Raw genomic sequence first — 18,513 nt, 5'->3', positions numbered from 1 at the left:
GTGGACATTCCTACTTGTGGACTATCATCGCGCTATAAGCATACCCAGGTGGATAGACGATGCTCTCCAGCCATGCGCTACTGCCATCTTATCGCAAGGATTCCTAACCATTCCATGCATGCGGAGCAGCCTTTCCGCACCGATACCCATCATAGCAGCACTCGGAGAAGAACTGCCATATGCGCTGCATCCTTTCCGTGTTGAGTCGCACCGGAGAGCCCTCAACCAGCGCCGATTTCAACAATACCCAGCCAAGGAGGATAGGAGCAAGAGAGGACTCAGAAAGAGGGGCCAGAAGGCCGAAGTTATAACGCCCAGAAGAGAAGTGGAGTACCCCAGTTCAAAGCACGGATAAAACTTGTAATAGTAGCATATGTATAGTACATACCCTATATTCTTCCTACTCCTACGAGAACCATGTATTTCCAATAGTTCAGAAGCTTATCGAATTTCTCAAAAGTGTACCAACTCGCTGCCGTGTCTGCTCTACAATGACCCGGTAGATCTGAAAAATCACCGTGCCAGTGCAGACGTGTTGACTCATCGATTCATTTCAACGGTCAACGCATCATCGTGAGTGATTGGAGGTTCGTCATAGATGCTAGTCGCAAAGTCGATTAGTCAACGTCGTGGGCATGGATAGTCAACTCGCACCAGGACTTCTGAAATTATATACGGTACAACAAGATGTTATTATAGACTACGCCATATCAGACTGTGACCGTGCATATAAAAGGCACCATGGTATCCTACTTCCATCAAGCTATTCAGAAAAGTCTTCCTCTCATTCCTTCCACTCTTGCGCTTTACCAAAATTGCGCCCGAGGCAACGGTTGCTTGTCTGATTTACACAAAGATATACAAAAGCGGTACACTCTCTATCTATGTCTTGAGAGAATCTGGCTCGTTCCAAAACCACTAGGTGCAGCATGAATGCTTCTTGACTGTCAAATCGCTAATACCATTTATAGTAGCAACACAAAAAGCCATGCAAAATCTGTGGAAGTCATGGAATTTCCAAAGGATATGACGAGATCAGGCATGCATGTGTACATGTCTGGTCGTTTGTGATCTGATTTAAATATTTTCGAGAACGCAGAATGTGTCTTTTGGATACATGGAAGAAAATGACATGTTCTCGAGTGCCCGGTTGAAAAGTATAGATACAGAAGCTATATGGCTATTATCGAGTGTTTGCATAACTCACATCACTATACTAACTCAAAATTTCTAGCGGAGTTGACGAAAATGATCCTTCCTAAATCGTATAATCTATAATGTCCCCAGAGGATAATCACTGGGGATATTGCCCCTATCAGGCGTGATAACTGGCACCCTATCATAAGCCCTCACTTCTACTGCTTCCTTCACCCACACCGGACTCTTCCTCACCCTCAACAACTGCTCCACTGCATATCCAACCCCCAACAACTTCTGCTCTTCCCAAGGCCTGCCCAATATCTCCATGCCAATCGGCACACCAGCCGGTGCCTCATCGCTCGGCTCCGAAAATCCTGCAGGCACGGTGACGACAGGCGTACCTGTCAATGCGGCCAGGATGCCATTACGACCAGATTGCGAAGGAGAACCGATCTTGACCACGAGATTCTTCTGCTCGGGGTAAATGATCGCATCGAGCGAGTTGGCTGTAAAGGTGTTGAGGAGAGCGAGTGTGAGGTTGCGGATGCCGGCTTGACGGTCGAGATATGTTGCATTCGCCGTAGAAGAGACAAGCGCTGTATTAACGTATTCGTATTGAGATGGTATGACGAGAAACTCCCCACCGGAACCATTGACTGCTTTGCGAGAGTACAATTCGGCTAAGGTAGTTGGGTGCTCGCCTCCGAGTGATGGACGCTCGAGGTATTGGTCCATGAGCTGCCGATATTCGAAGCGCTGAACGTCGTAAGCTGCTTGAATGGCAGTCGCATTGTATATGGTTTCGTTGATGGGGACTAGTGTTACTCCTTCGGCTGAAAGGCGCGACATCACAGAGTCCATGGCGTTGTTGACAGGTGTGACTTCTGGCGTATCGGTGCGGTTGAAGAAGCCGCTGAGCACACCAATGCGCAGGCCTTTGAGGGAGGCACTAGAAAGAGATGAGGCGTAGTCGATTCCGCGAATGGGGCCAGGTACCAGTGCGGTATCATTATCCGCCGCATCGTAGCCTGTTGAAGCCATGACTGTGAGAGCAGTGGCAACGTCTTTGACCGTACGGCCAATGGGTCCAATGACATCGTGAGTCTTTGATATAGGTATAATACCAGCTCTGGTGATCAGCCCACGAGTAGGTCGGATGCTACATAGCGAGTTGGCGGAGGCTGGACTGCGGAGCGAGTTTACAGTGTCTGTACCGGTGCCGAATACACAAAAAGACGCGGCGACTGCTGCACCAGTACCACCAGAACTACCACCGGGTGTTCGAGTTGAGTCGTAAGGATTGATAGTCTGGCCACCCAGGGAAGACACACTGATGCCTTCTAGCGCAAGCTCATGCAAGTTGGCCTTGCCCAGAATGATAGCTCCGGCATTCTTGAACGCTGCAACGCTTGGGGCGTCTTCGGTGGGCTGCGAGCGGGCTAGAGCCAGATTACCACCCGTCGTAGGTAGGTCTTTTGTATCATAATTGTCCTTGAGCAGTATTGGAATACAAAAGAGGGATCCAGTAGCATTGCCTGCAGACAGCTGTTCCTCTTTTTCGTCGGCAATGGCCAAAGCATTAGGGTTCAAAGAGATGATCGCATTCGTCCTTTTGTTGTTCGCTTCGATATTTGCAATGAATGATGATATCACTTCTCGACATGTTGAGAGTCCAGAGTAGAGCGCATGGTGGACCGAGTCAATGGTTGCTTCTCGGGCATCGAAAGGCATATTATTGCCCAACACAGCGTGACCGCAGAGCGATGCGATAAGAAGGCGTGGGAGATGAACCATACTGTATAGCCAAAGTTTAGTCTCTGGTATCAAATGTGTATACTACGAAGGTTTACCAAATTTCCGGAAAAACTACTTATACGATTTTGTAGATCCGTCATGTCCCACGGCGGGTAGTTATCTCGCCGGGATTTGAATCGTATATCCCGTGTATCTCAGCGTAGTCACGGTTCTTGATAATCTGTAGGCTGCCTTGCCCGATCTTATCGCGAATGGCCTTGCAGTACCGATCTCGGAAGGATCGGAGTGACGTAGCTCGCCAAGACGGCTCAACACCTGCCTTTTTGGTAGGAATGCGACTGCACGCATCCCGCTATTCTACCTATTATTTTGTGTTGAAAGACTTATGTGGGCTCGACAATGTCTACGTAGTTTGTTGTTCAAGGCATGATGATGGCATTACTCCGGGCCGTTGCAAGGCACACTTCATCTAGGGCGAAGACGTATCACTCATACATACCCGCCATAACCAGCTACGAGCTTGCAATGAGAAAATATGCAAGAGATTGTAGCTCAAGTCTTGAATCCAGATACTTGCTTTGTCGGCGAGCTCATATGTCAAGCACCATCCCTTGGAGATTAATATCTACCGGTAGCATCGTAGACAGCTACATGCTTACAGTTGCAGTCCAGCAAACCTATGTGGCATGGATTTGTTCCTTTTCAACAAGTTTATACTAGGCTGTCCACGATCTTCAAGCGCTTTGCATGTGCCTCATATGGTGATATCGAGAAGAATGCCAAAGTGTCCATAACACCATTTCACAGCCATGATGGTCATAGAAGTGCTCGAGAAATGTCGCATAGGAAGTGGCAAGTAAACAAGCAGGTTCGCAGACTCAATACACTACTGTCCATCATAAACTTATGTTGTTGTCTTGCTCTAAAGGTTTGCAAGAGTACCTAGGTATACATCTATGAATGCAAGCCTGTAGCCAGCGAATCTGGAGCACGACGAAATACGATCGCGCATCGCATCAACAGCATCGCCAGTATTTCGACACGGCGACAAAGATGATCACCATAGTCGCGTTATGGACAGGTGTTGACATCCATCGTCTTCGTTCGACAAGGCGAAAATTGGCGGGATGCATGACTAGCGTATGCGACTAAGCAACCATACAAATGACTAGACCTCGCGGCAGCTTCCGCTGGGCTTGATCTGTGCTTACAGCACAGATCTCCTCCCTGATCCTTCACCCGATCTTCCTTTCACCACCCCGGGCACCACATCCACTCCCTTTCCGCATCAATAACCGCAAACGGTCTACTGACGCCGGATCATGATCCGGCCGGGATCAGAAATTTCCCCAGATCAGGACCCTTTCACACATGAAACTGACCATGCGGCACTAAACAAACTTTGAGCCTAAAACGGCCAGAACGAAACTCGGATTCTGACGGTGACTTGAATCATGGTATGTAAACACCGGTCCAGCCTAGTGTGGTAGAAGCCCTGATCGCCATTTCCCTGCCGCACATCTCCATTGCGGCTGCCGACGTCGATCCTGGTGGTCTTTGCCGCTCGGCAAAAGGATATTGAGGGTTGAAGGTCGACTATGACGACAAAGTCATCGGTGTTCACTTCGGAAGGGAAGCGTTTGCAGTATGGAACGGAATTGTTTAGAAGAGGGTTTCGACTGAGCTCTCGCTTGTTGCATCGCAATAGCTTCCCCAAAATGGCACGCATTAACAACGTCAGGCCTCAGCCACTCTCCGTTTCACGAACACTAGGATCTATTAGAGTTCTTTGCCAAGCATCACAACCTCAGACTAACAATTGCTTAGCCATGTTACGACCTCGAACAAGTCACGAACAAGTTGTCCGTCACACCATAGGCAATGCACGCCATGACATGTGCAACTCGCATATGGGCAATGTTGACCGGTATACGCCTTGATTACGGGGCGAATACCATGATTGGCCGAGAACAGAGTATGATCATACTATGTATCAGCGGATTGCAGGTATCCGGGCGGCTCATAACACAGCAGAGAAGTATCCTGAGGCTTACTGGAGGCGTTTAGGCTTGCATCTGTCGGGAATCTCAGCATATAGCCAAGGCCACTTAAGACGTGTTTACTCAACCCGAAGGTGCCTCAGCTGCGTTTCGTGGGCTTACTTTAGCAACTTCACTAGCTTAGACAGTGTTCTACGAGTTTACAGCATGTTCTGAAACCTTATTCTGGGAACTCCACTATCTTGGCAAAACCGGAGCGCCTCACCACTACACGCCTAACCAAGGCACATGCAGGGCACGTTACCAGATACCAAGCTCAGCTAGGACACATCCACAACTCAAGAAGCTGTATAAAGATGGCCAGCACCGCACTCGAAGAAGAGCATCCAGCATCTCAGGTTCCCAACCATCCAGTTCTATAATCATTACATCTTTTCTGTTCTACTTAATTACCCCTTCACTTTACTTTAATATTTCTCTGACCGGTTCAGACTAAAACATCAAAATCAACATGTACTTCTCCAAGACCTCCATTGTTTCCATCAGCCTTTTGGCTTCTTCTTCGCTCGTGGCTGGCCACGGTGCTATCATCGCCGCTACTGGTGATGCTGGCGGTGCCGGCTCTGCCATCGGTGTTGACCCCAACACTCCCCGTACTGGCACCACTCGCAACCCCTTCCAACAGGACACCACCCGCTTCAAGGGAGATGCCGCTGCTACCTGCGGTGAGACCCTCGCTGGAGGTGCCAACGACATCCAGGCCGGAACTGCTCAAGTCATGCAGCTCAACGGTGCCACTCTTCCTCAGATCACCCCCGGTGGTGCAGTCATGATGACCGTCCACCAAGTCAACTCCGATGGTGCTGGTCCCTACACCTGCATGATCGATGCTACTGGTACCGGTACAGCATGGCAGCCAATGACCGTTACCCAGAACCTTCCTGGTAACGCAAAGGGCAAGAACAAGGACACTCAGCTCATGGACCAGCCTCTCACTGCTACCGTCCCCGCTGGCATGGCATGCACAGGTACCGTCGCTGGTCAGGCCAATGTCTGCATGGTCCGTTGCCAGAACCCCGCTCGTGCTGGACCTTTCGGTGGCTGTGTCCCAGTCCAGATGGCTGGCGCTGCTGCTGCTGCTGGCACCGCTGCCACCCCAGCTGCTGCTGGTGCCGCTGCCGCCCCGGCTGCTGCTGGTGCCGCTGGTGCCGCTACCTCCGCTACCGCTGGAACTGGCGCCGCAACTGGCGCTACTGCTGGAACTGGCGCCGCAACTGGTGCTACTGCTGGAACTGGCGCCGCAACTGGTGCTACTACTGGTACCGGTGCCGCAACTGGAGCCAACACTGGCGCAACTACCGGAACTGGTGCCACCACTGGAACTGGTGCCGCGACTGGTGCCAACACGGGTGCCAACACGGGTGCTACCACTGGTGTCAACACTGGCGCTACTACTGGTACTGGTGTCGCGACCGGTGCTAACACCGGAGCTAACACTGGTGTCGCAACTGGTGCCAACACTGGTGCCAACACTGGTGCTAACACTGGCGTCGCAACTGGTGCTAACACTGGCGCAACCACCGGTACTGGAGCGACTACTGGAACTGGTGCCGCTACTGGTGCTGCCAACGGTGTCAATACTGCTGGTACTGCCACTGGTGCCAGGCCCGCCGTTGCTGGTGCCGCTGCCCGCAAGCGCGAGGCTGCCCGTCAACAACAGCAGAAGCCCCAGCCCCAGCTCACCAACGACGACCAAGAGGAGGAGGCCGAGTTCGCTGACGACAACTAAGCGCATCATTTCATTCGCAACACGGACGATAGCTCATACTCAGCCTACGAGCATTAGGAAGAAGCTTTACAGGCTCACATTTAATGGTAGAAAGGTTGGACGGAATGGATTAATGATTGGTTGCATATATACCTCGAATGTTAGAGTATCTACGAGTTCTATAGTATTGAGTATGGTGGAGCCTATCGCTTCTCCTGCTGGTCTGTGACCAGGGGAATAGGCTGGCAATAATGGTATGTACTTGTAGGGTGGAATTGGTGGAATGATTGTGTGATTGGTCTGGGATGGGAACCCCTGGTCTATTACGCTCCTTAATAGTTCAAAAAATGGTTATATCCATAAAAATTTATGCCCCTGCTTTGCTTTCCCCAGTGATCCACCTAACTTCCTTGAATTAACACTCAAATTTATCACATCTCGATCTCATCAAGTTCTCTACTCAGGAACTGGTCATCTTTGCATCCTTGCCAGGGAGAATTTGCTCCATCTTCCTTATCCCCGCCTCCACCTCCACCTCTGCTACCAGAATCTCGCATCTTTTTCGCCAACATCCGTACACGCCCTGATAATCCATGTTCGATACCAGCAGATTTTATCATACTCAAACTACGACTGAACGTATATGATCACAGCCCTCTTGTCAAGCTCATACATACCTACAGCCGAACGATGAACATGCACTCCACAGCGTTCGCCAAGAGTCTTCCTGCCTAACATCCAAGGCCCGTCGTCTAGCTAAGCTTTTCCGATCTGCACCTGTCTATATTAGAACACTCGCATTGAATCCCTTCGCCGGGGTCTTCGTAGCAGGACGTGTTCTGGCGTGCAGGGTTTCATCTTCGTTTCACATGGAAAGACCCCCCCAACCGCAGCCATAACCACAAACGTGAACGCCACACCCGTGTGATGTTATGGCGCAATTCGCATTGCATTGCTGCATAGAACATGTCGATCGGCTTCCTTGCCTGTTTGGATTTCCCCGCAGATTATTTGGAAGCGCATATATTATGCTGCCTTTTTATAGTTTATTTGTGATCTTGCTGCTGAAGGATGCTGTATTTACACTTCAAATTTTGTGACAGATGACTGTTTGAAGTGGGCGGGTGGGTAGTGAGTTTATATGAGCAGGGTTGTGGAGGTGTTGGGGTAAGTGGAAGTCTGTCAGCATTTGGGCCTCGGTTCTTGACTTGTTTTGCTCAGCCGACGAGCCCAGATCTCTGATGACCGTAGATGAGCATGACAGAATGGTATTGAGATTCGAATTCAAGGCGTCGTCCTTCACCTTATTAAGTTCCGAACAGTTTAAGTACTGCTTCCGTATGGTATTCGGGTGTAACATCTCTGTTCTTTTCAAGCCATGCTTTGGGCCTAAGTCAGAATTTCTGACATGGAGTGTTCGAATATTGCTTCTGGAATGCGGAGATATGCATGGCGTGTTGACTTCATGATGTTGGAAAAGGGTAGAGAGAAGTGGACGAGCACAGAAAAAGCACAGAGCATGATTGAAGGTTGCATATATGGATATATGGCTGGTGCTCTGGAAAGCCTAGATGAACGGTGCACCAAGAGATATCAATTGCGACTTTGCTGATCTGCCAGCTAAATGTCGATATCACGCATCGTCATCGTGGTAGTGAGAAGTAGATCCGAGGCAGGTGTGAGCTGTGCGCGATTATCTTATCGCAATTGCCCTAAAGGGCAAGTTCTGATCTGGCGTTGATAGCTGATGACGAGCTGATGTTCAAGGCGAGAACCACCAAGATCATCGCCTACACTAACCTCATCGGGGTTAGTTCATGAATCCACAGCCTCAGACATGAACAGACCTTCCCTGTTCTGAGTTATTAAGGTCTGATTGAATTGCTGTATACATGCATACAATTTATCTGTCTAACATGTCTGAAAATGATGCTAATACATCCAGCTCATTTGCGATAAAAGGTACTCATACGGTACTTTGTTTCACCCTCATACGGCGCAAGATCTACCAACGCCTGCTTTCCCTCTCGCATAATTGCCTCGCGTATCCTCTCGCTTCGTGGCTTGATGCTGACTTTGAAGGGCTGTGGGCGCATGTTTAGTCCGTTCCTAGTAAGGTGTCAGCTTCATCTATGCAACAGTGACAAGATTGGCCTACGTGTAATCAAAAATATCAACCGGAATCGGGTTTCCGTTTCCGTCAAGTGCTGGTTCGATCTTGAAACCCCATACGAGCCGGGCAACCGTCAGCCATGTGCCTTGTTCCGCGAGCGCTTGACCTGAGCACACTCGACGACCCCAGCCAAAAGTCATGTATCCCCGCTCACCCGGGAACGGTCGCGAGTCTGGGTGGCCTTTCAAGAAACGGTTTGGGTTGAAGCGGTCAGGATCTGGAAATTCGCGTTCGTTGTGGTGTATTGCCCATACGTTGCCTTGAACCCAAGTCGATTTTGGAATCAAGTATCCGTTGTAATAGTCATCTTCGACTGGTGCGTGTGGCTGTCCACCGATGATGGCCACAGAACGCCACCGGAACACTTCTTTGACGAAGGCGCGCATATAAGGCAGGTTCGCATTATCCTCAAACGAGGGGCTTCGATCGGGACCGACGACACGATCTAGTTCTTCCCATGCCGCCTGCAAAGTCTCCGGGAAAGCTCGCATGCCAAGAACAGCCGTGATGAGCGTGCTACTTGAAGTGTCCGATCCAGCGCCAAACAAGTTGCCGGCCAAGGAAGAAATCTCTCTTTCGTTCAAACCGTACTTGTCCTTCTCGCGGAACAGCATCTTTGCATAACAGTCCTCGTGGCCAGATTTCTCATTTGCCTCGCTCGCAAGAGAGTAAAAGAAGTCGAAACCACGATGCGACTTCTTCTTGGAGCCCATACCGTGTTTCCAGGGTGCGTATTCTGTTGGTACTCGTGCAAGTGCTGGAAAGGTTTCCATGAGCATAGGGAACGTCTTGCCTGGTACATTCAGATCAGCGGCGCGATGCATCAAGGCAATGACTTCGGTGATGATCGGATCCTCATGGCTCGCCACTCGTCTTCCAAAGCCAATGATTGATACCACGCTCGTCGCATATCGCTCAAAGTGCGCTACGTATTTCTCAGGGCTACTGAGCAAGTCGAGTGCAACTACTTTGCTCTCATCATTCTGAAAGTTGCGGTACTTCTTCACTTGCTGGATTCCGACACCCTGATGCGTCAACTTGCGCAACATTCTGAAGCGCTCGCGCTGAGCCGGTGTGGTGGTGATAAGGTTGACAAGGTTACTTTGGCCAGATCCAAGTTCTGCGAATACGAGCATGCGAGGTCGTGAACAGTAGATGCCTGCTCTCTTATCCAGCAGCTCGTTGGCAGTCCAAGCATCGTTGATCCATACGGTGGGGTTACGTCCAATCCAGTACGTGATAAGAGGCGTATTGTACTTCTTGGAGAGTTCTTCAAGGTACAACCACGGCTTGTTATCGGGCAGTTGGAAGGTATTGCCAACGATAGGGTATGGAAATGGTCCAGGAGGCTTCTCATCATCAGTATTGCATATAGCGAGATATGGTTCGATAATCTTACCATCTTCGACCTCATGTATAGCATCCAGACATAATCTGAAAGGACGCCAAGCGCCGCAGTCACGAAGACCGCCAATGCAATGTTGCCAGCGCCGAACTTAGATATGCCATGCTGCAAGTAGTGGAAAGGCAGCGCCTCGAATATCTGTTCTATCGCCATACCGTATGCATCTAATGCGGAGTTCCCTCCTTTCTATCTGGTAAGTAGATGAAGCTGACGAGTCTTCAAATCGTTGCCCTCCAACAAAGCAAACACCAACTTACCTGCACCAGTGATCTGCAATTAAGCAGTACAGCCAACGGAAAAACACTCGCGTCTACTTGCAGCAGCAGACAATATCTCTAGCGTCTGCATCACAGGTGGGTGACATGCACTCGGCTTGCAACCCCACATCGCGGGGGTGGGGCTTCAGCAGACGCTGGTCGGGTAAAGGCGAGGGTTGCTTCCCGCTTCGGATATCCGAGGATATGCATCAACAGATGCATGGGGAATAGTTATGATCGACGTCCGTGTCAACGTGCCCCGTTAGCGCCTATTGTACCTCTCGGGTGGGTATCTTTGTCACTGGATCCATCCTAGCCTCTGTCGCGCACTACCACTTACACCTGATGCATTCAAGCCCTCTAGGGGTCACGCGCTTCACTTTCTGTGAGAAAAAAAGAAAGTCCGCCACCTCCACAGAAGCACCATGTACTACATTTCGCTGTGTACAGATGCTGACATGATCTTGCGCATGAAAGAAAATGCCCTAAAGTTTATTTCATGATGAGGGTAGGCATACATGTGTACCTTGGTTTAGCGACGGTCCTACAAACTAACAGAGCAGGAGTTTCAATCTGGGGGCCCGATGTGAATAAAGCTATTCCGGTGCGATCCATGTAGACTCGAGTATCCATATTTTCTTCTGTTTAGCTTACAGCAAGCTGCGCGATGATTTCGAATAGACCATTCATCATTTTATAGGCTGAAACGACCTTCACAAGGGGTGAACTATCACTTGATATCAGCTTGTAATCATTCTGTTCTTTTTTGCTAGAATACGATGTTACCATGGTACAGTCAACCGCATCGGGACACCGACCCCCAAGACCACCGCTCCCAAACGATACCAAACGATGATAGGGAACGACTTTGATATCGTCATCTAGCAGAACTTCTGCTGGAACATGACCAATTACCCCACTTCCTGGACCGTAGGCCGCGCGCCATAATCATGAGATTACGTTGAGCTCTGTAAAAACTCGCATATTTCAGTTTCGTTCTCCTTCACGGAGCAACTTTTCAAATGTACAATCTGCCTATATGCCGCCACGACAACGACATGCGCAAAAAGAGTGTTCGGAATGAGCACGCTTCCAAGCGACAAAAGCTCCCCCATCAAAATACACGTTCACTGGCGGATATTCCTTTTGAGTTGATCGGCTTGGTTGCTGATCATCTCACACTGGGTGATCTCTGTGCCCTTCGAAGACAACATAACTGGATGATTACGCGAGCTATCGACATAGCTTTTGTACGTAAATATAGCTATCAATATTGAAAGAAGTAGTATCTATAAGTACTTACTATAAGTAGGCTACGGTTGGGTTCTCTCGCGAGGTCTGTAGAGCCACCCCGGCCAGCGTGTCCCGCCTTACTATGATAAGCACCAGCCGCTTCGCAAAGCGTATCCGTACCCTAGAAATACGTATCGATTTGGGATGCTTGTTGGATCAGCGATTGTGCCGACGGCAGCATAGAGTCGCTTTCGACGGTTGTGGAACATGTACCTGGTTCGGCGTGCTCTTCTCGCGGCTGTCAAGCCTCAAGAGCGTCATGGTACATGCCCCTGATTATCGATCAGGCAGCATGCATGATGCGTCGGTCTCTGCCGCTCTACTATCTCAAGATGCTCTGCCACTCTCAGCCGTGGGATCCACTTTCTCGGTGGGTGCAGAAGCGCTACGTTTTGACATGGGCCATCATCACACTGTCAACGTAGCATCTTATCGCGCTCTTCTGAACGGACTGGTGCATACAATGTGCTTTGAATTGCCGCAGTTAGAGCAATTTAGTATCATGAACTTCGCAAAGTCAAGGTGGCACTCGAATCTGGCAGGAACACCGTACATACTCCAGGAGCTGACAATGAGACCTGTTCCACAAGCTTTGACAACGCTAGACCTGCAGCTGGATATGTCAACTCATAATACGGGTCTCCACTTGGCACAGGTTAGTGAACTGATTGGAAGAAACCCGAACCTGAAGGTGTTTAAACTATGTGCGGGTCCGGATATGGAATTTTACCATCGTTTGTACAACAAGAACTGGGCTCATTTACTTGAGGCGCTTGGTTCCGACCCCCCGTTTCGCCTGCATACTCTCGAAATTGACGGACTTATTGCTAGCACCACCGCACCAACTCTCGATCGCATCATCGACGTGCACTCGTCCAACCTCCGCCGTCTGGTCCTCAAAAACACGAACTTCTGCCCGCCAAATTCGCTCGGCGCTTTTTTCAACGCGTTAGCTAATTCAGAAGTACGATACTATGCATGGAAGCAGTTTATGGTTCCTCAGGCCATCTGTCTCATGAGCAGCCGCTTGCTGTGCTCGATAGTTCCAGATGAGGCTTTGACGCCTACATATTATAATGGCTTAGCACCTGAATCTGACAAAGACTGGGTACATATAACACGGGATTTTGTCGACAATGATGGTTTATTTGTATGGGACGATTATGACGAATCAATGGAAAAAGGCGGCATTAAGTCAGCCTTCAGAGGCGTGGGCATAGCCATAAAATGCGGTGCGATCGAGTGTATTTAGAGATTAAGGGACCTCGGGAAATATGGTTCTTAAAGAAGGAGATGATTGTGTGAAAATGCTGAGGTGTGCGATTTCGTGGACATGGTAGAGCCGGTGGGTTCAGGGCGCGAATATTTACGGTCATAGTTGCGGTTGTTAGGTCGTGTTCATGTTGGATCGTGTTTTGATTATTCCACTAGAGACTCCCATACCCTCCCCTCAAAAGGAAAGGAAACGATAATATTGTAACAGAAGTTAAAACCATGATTGGTTCAAATCCCGAATAAAGTTACGGCCCCGGACAAACTAGGAGATGCGGTGTAGGCATAATCTCAGAGTGCTTTCTCATATTGCTGCTGGATACTGCGCAGGAATATCCTTCTCATACTCTTCTTCGTTAGTGGTTGAGTTCTCGTTCTGGACCCAATCACATTGAGTCCCTGCTCAAGACGAGCAGATGCCCTGCCTAAGTTTTGTTTCTCCCTCTGCTGAATGCTTCCAAGGTTGGAAGTGAAGATTACCCTGTAGCTTTAACTTACATTAACGTTGAAATATGCTACTAGCCACGGTATCCTTACAGCTTTATATCCGAAATATACAGATAGTACCATCCGAGTGTCCACATTGTGAAGGATCCTGCACATACCTCAGCGCTATTTCAGGTTTGATAACAGAGCGCGTTAGCGCGCCCCACACTCTTATGCATCGCAACTTTCAAGGTCACGGTCACATTAAACGTTCCCCTCTCCCTCCACATCGGAAGCTTCAGAAAAGTAGATCTTTCTCTGTTGACCGGCTGAAGCTCTCTTCAGGCCCAGTCACTTTTGTCCTAGAAGGCGCATCTTCCGTTGGCTTCGCATGCTGCCGCATGCAGATCGCTACTGGGCAGTCAGGGTCAATGTGCACGGCTTTATCTTTCCGATCGCACGGTATTCTTGAGCCTACCCTATCAAACATGATGGAAATCTTGATTGATACGCGATCGTGCGAATTGTCGCATGCTTTCACACCGTCTGCACCTGCGTTCTCAATTTCAGCGTTTCGATTGAGGCACCATGAGCGGAAGTGCCAGTATATGCAATCAGATTTGAAACGGAACGACCAGGCACACAGTCAAAAAAGGGGATCCCAGGTGTATAAACTGTCGAGGGAAACCCTCACGACACCATGTGGACAAAGTGACAAGCGATGTATACCAAACGACTCGAAGCCATCGCTAGCAAAAGCGCCACCTCCGGATTCCGCACTCCACACTCCACACTCAGCACTGTGTTAAGTCTAGGGTAAGTCGAACTAATCTTTGTAGCCAATATCGGCACATATTGCGACCGGGGTTGGCACACAGACGGAGATCTCCATACGCCGGGAAGAAACAGCCTTTCGCTTCCATCACAACATATCGGGATTGAGATGCGGGGAGTTTGAATCCTCTGCTGATACTTCAGACCCGCTGAGTTTGGTTTCCTTCCGTATCTCGGAAAGCGCTATCTCGTCTGTTGAATTCTTCTTCTTACTATAGCGAAAACTCCCCTTAGATCCGCTGCGATGCCGGACTTGACCAGCAGTCTCCTTTCCAACTGGAAGTGCATTGCAGCATGCACTCTCGTGTCGATGTCGCCGTTTCAATACGGCATCGATTTTGGTGCCATCGGTGGCCTCCAAGCTATGCGTGGCTTCCTTCAGGTGTTTGGGCACCCTGATCCTCATTCTCCTACGGGCTACAACATTTCCACCGAACGACAACAACTCATCTCTTCTTTGATGACTTTGGGCGCGTTTCTGAGCGCCTCGTTTGCTGGCGCCTTTGCGACGAAGCTGGGACGACGACACTGCTTGTGGTTGGCGAGTGCTCTATGCTGCATCAGTAATGTTGTTATGATGACGACCACGAACATTGCGGGACTATACATTGGGAGACTGTTGATTGGGCTTGCGAATGGCTGGTACATGACCTTTGCGCAGCTGTACATCCAGGTAAGCCACTCTGTTTTCATCTAGAACATGACAGAATACTCACGATTTCGTCAGGAATCCTCACCAGCTCGCTACCGTGGTATGATGATCTCTGTCTTCCAGATCTGGACTTCTATCGGCACCCTGATTGGCACTGTGATCGACAATGCAACGCACGACATGGAAGGCCGTATGTCCTACATTATCCCGCTAGGTACCATCTACATCGTCCCTGTTTTCATGTCCATCGGGCTTTTCTTCATCCCTGAAAGCCCTAGATGGCTTATCCTGGTCGAAAAGCCTAAAGAAGCCGAGAAAGCGTTGCTATGGATGCGTCCCCACCCGGAAAGCGTTGCAGGCGAGGTGGCAGAAATACAGGCCGCCATTGATGCTGAGAAGGCTACCAAGGCGAATGCAAACTTCATCGATATCTGGAAAGACCCCGTGGATCGTCGGCGCACCTTGTTGGCCATCGCAGCGGTGAGCACTCAGGCTGCTTCTGGTGCTATGTTCATGATCGCGTACGGAACGTACTTCTTCCAGGTATGGATACCCGTCATGTTTTCCACAGTGGTAGTAACCTTGACGTTGATATGGCTACTAATCCATGCCTCAGATGGCGCAAGTTGGCAGTCCTTTCATGAACTCCTGCATCCTTGTCGCGGTGGGTGTCGTAGCCATCATGGTGAACAGCAGTGTTATATCCAAGATCGGTCGTCGACGGGTTTTCCTCATGACTGGTCTCTCTATATGCGGCATTACCCAAATCATCATTGCCGCTGTGTATCACGTTAATCCCGGTACAACGGAGACCGGCAGGGTACGTGTAGTCAGTCCCTTCTTACGCCCCGATCTGTGACTAACATGTGCGACACAGGTAATCGTCGGGCTATCAGTCATATACATCATCGGTTACAACGGCATGGTCGCAGCATATGCCTGGCTCACCGGTGGAGAAATCCCCAGCCAGCGTCTGCGCTCGTACACATTTGGAATGGCATCTGCAGTTGCTTTTGCAGGAGCCTGGCTTGCCACATTCACTGCGCCATACTTTATCAACCCTGATTCCCTTAACTGGGGTCCTGAATACGGTATGCTACTGTGCATCTCAATTTTTGTCCGCTTTTTTGGCTAACATCCTTCAAAGGCTGGATCTGGGGCCCTTCATGCTTCATCACCGTTATCTGGGTGTACTTCTACCTACCCGAGATCAAGAACCGCACGCTCGAGGAGATTGACGAGATGTTTGAGGCTAGACTTCCAGCGCGCAAGTTTAGAGAGTACGTGTGCACTGGAAGGTTTGTGGTTGATGGAGACGACAAGACATCCAAGAGGCGCGATAGCGACAAGGATGAGACCATCCGACGGGAAGTTGTTGCCGTTGAGAAGAGCGGCTGAGACAAGCTGTGATGGCACTTTGGAGCACATATGATATGTAAAATGAAGTATGTTCTCTCTAAATTGAATACATCTTTGGTTTCATATTCGACATCTGGCTTTGAATGATAGTGAAGATCTGGAGGTTGGCCACATCAACAAAGCTTTCACGATCGTGGTTGCAATCGTTCGGCCCCCCACCTGATCAATGGAAGATTATCACGTAGCACCTGGATATAATAGAATCGATATTTGCATTCGCCAAAATTAGTAACAACAGTCAACCATATACACGACCAATCATCGTCCCTCCAGAATACCCTGCGACGCCACAGCAGTAGCACTAGCCTTCTTGATAGCTTCATCTCCCACCTCCTCCGCATGCTTCTCAGCATCATGCAAAAACACCCAATCCTCCCTCGGAAACTGGATCAATGTAGGATCCTTCTTGACCTTCTCCCAGTCTGTCTTATGCCACATATCTCTTGTCGTCTCGCCAGTTTTCTGCACCGCCTTAACACGCTCATATCGCACATCCTGGTACGCTCTTAACGCGCCCCTCACATTGCCCTTCCCAGTCTTCCTCAACAACACCGCCAACGTCACGCCGTCTTCAAGCGCCTGTGTCGCGCCCTGCGCACTCGTTGGCAGAAACGGGTGCGCGGCGTCGCCCAAGAGACATATGCGACCATGGCCTGGCGCGGTCCCGTATCCAGATACCCAGTTAGGGAGGGGATCGCGGTAAACAAGCTTCCAGTCTACAAGTTTGGATTCGGGCGTTTTGGACACGATTTTCCAGCACATTGGATCCCAGCCTTCGAGGACGGCACGGACATCTTTTAGGTAGCCGGGGAAGGACCAGGATTCGTCGATGTCGTGGGAGTCGCGGTGGGTGAGTACCCAGCAGCAGTCTGTGCCGTTTTTGATGGTGCTGAAGAGGAAGTGGACGTCCGGGCCTGTTTTTAGTGTTGGGTTAGTATTGGTGTTGTTGATGCTAGCTCATGTGGCCACGTACCGATCCAGCCGTTGAAGGTGTCGCCGTTATCGCAGAAATGCTTGGTTTCAGGGTCTGCCAGCATGTCTTTGTTGCTGAACCAGGCTCTCCAAACCGCATAGCCACTGCTCTTGGGCTTGTCCTCATAACCCAACACCAACGTTCTAGCTTTGCTCCTCACGCCATCGCTAGCAACGACGACATCACCGCTGACTTTTGTCCCATCTTCTAGCACGATCCCAGCCTCGTCGCCGTTCTCCCAGTATTCGTTCACGCGATGCCCGAGGTTAATCTCCACCCCAATTTCCTTGGCGTAGTTGAACACAATCTCGTGCAGCTCGCCCCTATGTCCATTGAACATGGGCGCCTTCTCGTCGCGTGGCGGCGTCTTTTGGTTGAGGACAATCTCACCAGTGTCCCACTTATGGATGTTGAAGCCGTAGTCGGTGAGGTCAATCGAAATACTACGCATGTCGCGCGCGACACGACCGTCGCTCCATCGCGCGAAGATGCGGCCAGCGTTGGGACCAAAGGTTATAATATCGCCAAGGATCTTGAGCTCGGGAAACGACTCGTAGATGACAGGCGTGTGACCATGGCGGACACACTCAATGGCCGCCGTGAGACCACCAAAACCTGAAAGGACTGGTCAGATTTCAACCCGAATATTTCTGTACTGTAGAGCAGCGTACCTGCGCCGATGATGATGACTTTGATGCCTGTCTTGGGCGTTGTCCCATTGGCATGGATACCATTTCCGTTCGTTTCCAAAGCAGACATCTTTGGTAGCTTTGTCTCGTCTATCTTTGCACGAAGAGGCATATGCAGAATCTATTGAGCTTCACTCAAGTCCAAGAAAAACAATGTTACACAACACGCGATACTGGAGATAAGACTTCAGGCGCCAGAGCGCGCCGACCAGGTGCAATGAATCTTGCAGCGTGGGGCCGAGAAGTCCTACATCTACCGAATCCCAGCCAACCTAATCCTATCCACGATTACTCTGACCAAGGCGAGATGAATCCGACGACCTGGTGGGTCGTGGCGCGACATACTGCAAGGCCTCTCGCGATGTATCGACCCCCTGAAGCGACCAGGTACCTATCGTGAAGTTGTGGGTATCATCCCACCTGCCGGTTAAAATGATGTTGATGCGTGACGTTGGAT

General features: G+C 50.0%; 8 protein-coding genes across 8 annotated transcripts; 4 read left to right on the top strand and 4 right to left on the bottom strand.

The window, feature by feature from the left end:
- Nucleotides 1–1,272: 1,272 nt before the first annotated feature.
- PtrM4_085580 (GatA, Asp-tRNAAsn-Glu-tRNAGln amidotransferase A subunit and related amidase) lies at nt 1,273–2,871 on the bottom strand (the record flags this gene model as incomplete). The annotated part of the gene is made up of 1 exon (XM_066106679.1): nt 1,273–2,871. The coding sequence occupies one exon, from the start codon at nt 2,869–2,871 to the stop codon at nt 1,273–1,275; it is 1,599 nt and encodes a 532-aa protein (XP_065963617.1).
- Nucleotides 2,872–5,406: 2,535 nt separating this feature from the next.
- PtrM4_085570 (uncharacterized protein) lies at nt 5,407–5,843 on the top strand (the record flags this gene model as incomplete). Its single annotated transcript, XM_066106678.1, has 2 exons — nt 5,407–5,791; nt 5,830–5,843. The coding sequence occupies 2 exons, from the start codon at nt 5,407–5,409 to the stop codon at nt 5,841–5,843; spliced, it is 399 nt and encodes a 132-aa protein (XP_065963616.1).
- Nucleotides 5,844–6,250: 407 nt separating this feature from the next.
- On the bottom strand, nt 6,251–6,693 carry PtrM4_085560 (uncharacterized protein; the record flags this gene model as incomplete). Its single annotated transcript, XM_066106677.1, has 2 exons — nt 6,251–6,319; nt 6,379–6,693. The coding sequence occupies 2 exons, from the start codon at nt 6,691–6,693 to the stop codon at nt 6,251–6,253; spliced, it is 384 nt and encodes a 127-aa protein (XP_065963615.1).
- Nucleotides 6,694–8,609: 1,916 nt separating this feature from the next.
- PtrM4_085550 (CypX, Cytochrome P450) lies at nt 8,610–10,394 on the bottom strand (the record flags this gene model as incomplete). Its single annotated transcript, XM_001940171.2, has 3 exons — nt 8,610–8,772; nt 8,822–10,185; nt 10,236–10,394. 3 exons carry the CDS (start codon nt 10,392–10,394, stop codon nt 8,610–8,612), a joined length of 1,686 nt encoding a protein of 561 aa, XP_001940206.2.
- Nucleotides 10,395–12,050: 1,656 nt separating this feature from the next.
- Nucleotides 12,051–13,043, top strand: PtrM4_085540 (uncharacterized protein; the record flags this gene model as incomplete). The annotated part of the gene is made up of 1 exon (XM_001940172.1): nt 12,051–13,043. One exon carries the CDS (start codon nt 12,051–12,053, stop codon nt 13,041–13,043), a length of 993 nt encoding a protein of 330 aa, XP_001940207.1.
- A 1,524-nt stretch (nt 13,044–14,567) lies between these two features.
- PtrM4_085530 (uncharacterized protein) lies at nt 14,568–15,834 on the top strand (the record flags this gene model as incomplete). The annotated part of the gene is made up of 3 exons (XM_001940173.2): nt 14,568–14,996; nt 15,051–15,518; nt 15,592–15,834. The coding sequence occupies 3 exons, from the start codon at nt 14,568–14,570 to the stop codon at nt 15,832–15,834; spliced, it is 1,140 nt and encodes a 379-aa protein (XP_001940208.2).
- A 383-nt stretch (nt 15,835–16,217) lies between these two features.
- Nucleotides 16,218–16,373, top strand: PtrM4_085520 (uncharacterized protein; the record flags this gene model as incomplete). The annotated part of the gene is made up of 1 exon (XM_066106676.1): nt 16,218–16,373. One exon carries the CDS (start codon nt 16,218–16,220, stop codon nt 16,371–16,373), a length of 156 nt encoding a protein of 51 aa, XP_065963614.1.
- Nucleotides 16,374–16,652: 279 nt separating this feature from the next.
- PtrM4_085510 (UbiH, 2-polyprenyl-6-methoxyphenol hydroxylase and related FAD-dependent oxidoreductase) lies at nt 16,653–18,126 on the bottom strand (the record flags this gene model as incomplete). The annotated part of the gene is made up of 3 exons (XM_001940174.1): nt 16,653–17,308; nt 17,368–17,982; nt 18,039–18,126. 3 exons carry the CDS (start codon nt 18,124–18,126, stop codon nt 16,653–16,655), a joined length of 1,359 nt encoding a protein of 452 aa, XP_001940209.1.
- Nucleotides 18,127–18,513: the final 387 nt, after the last annotated feature.

The sequence above is a fragment of the Pyrenophora tritici-repentis genome, chromosome 3 (genome assembly GCF_003171515.1).
Source record: "Pyrenophora tritici-repentis strain M4 chromosome 3, whole genome shotgun sequence".
Classification (NCBI taxonomy): Eukaryota; Fungi; Ascomycota; class Dothideomycetes; order Pleosporales; family Pleosporaceae; genus Pyrenophora; species Pyrenophora tritici-repentis.
This window is presented reverse-complemented; position numbering and strand designations above follow the sequence as displayed.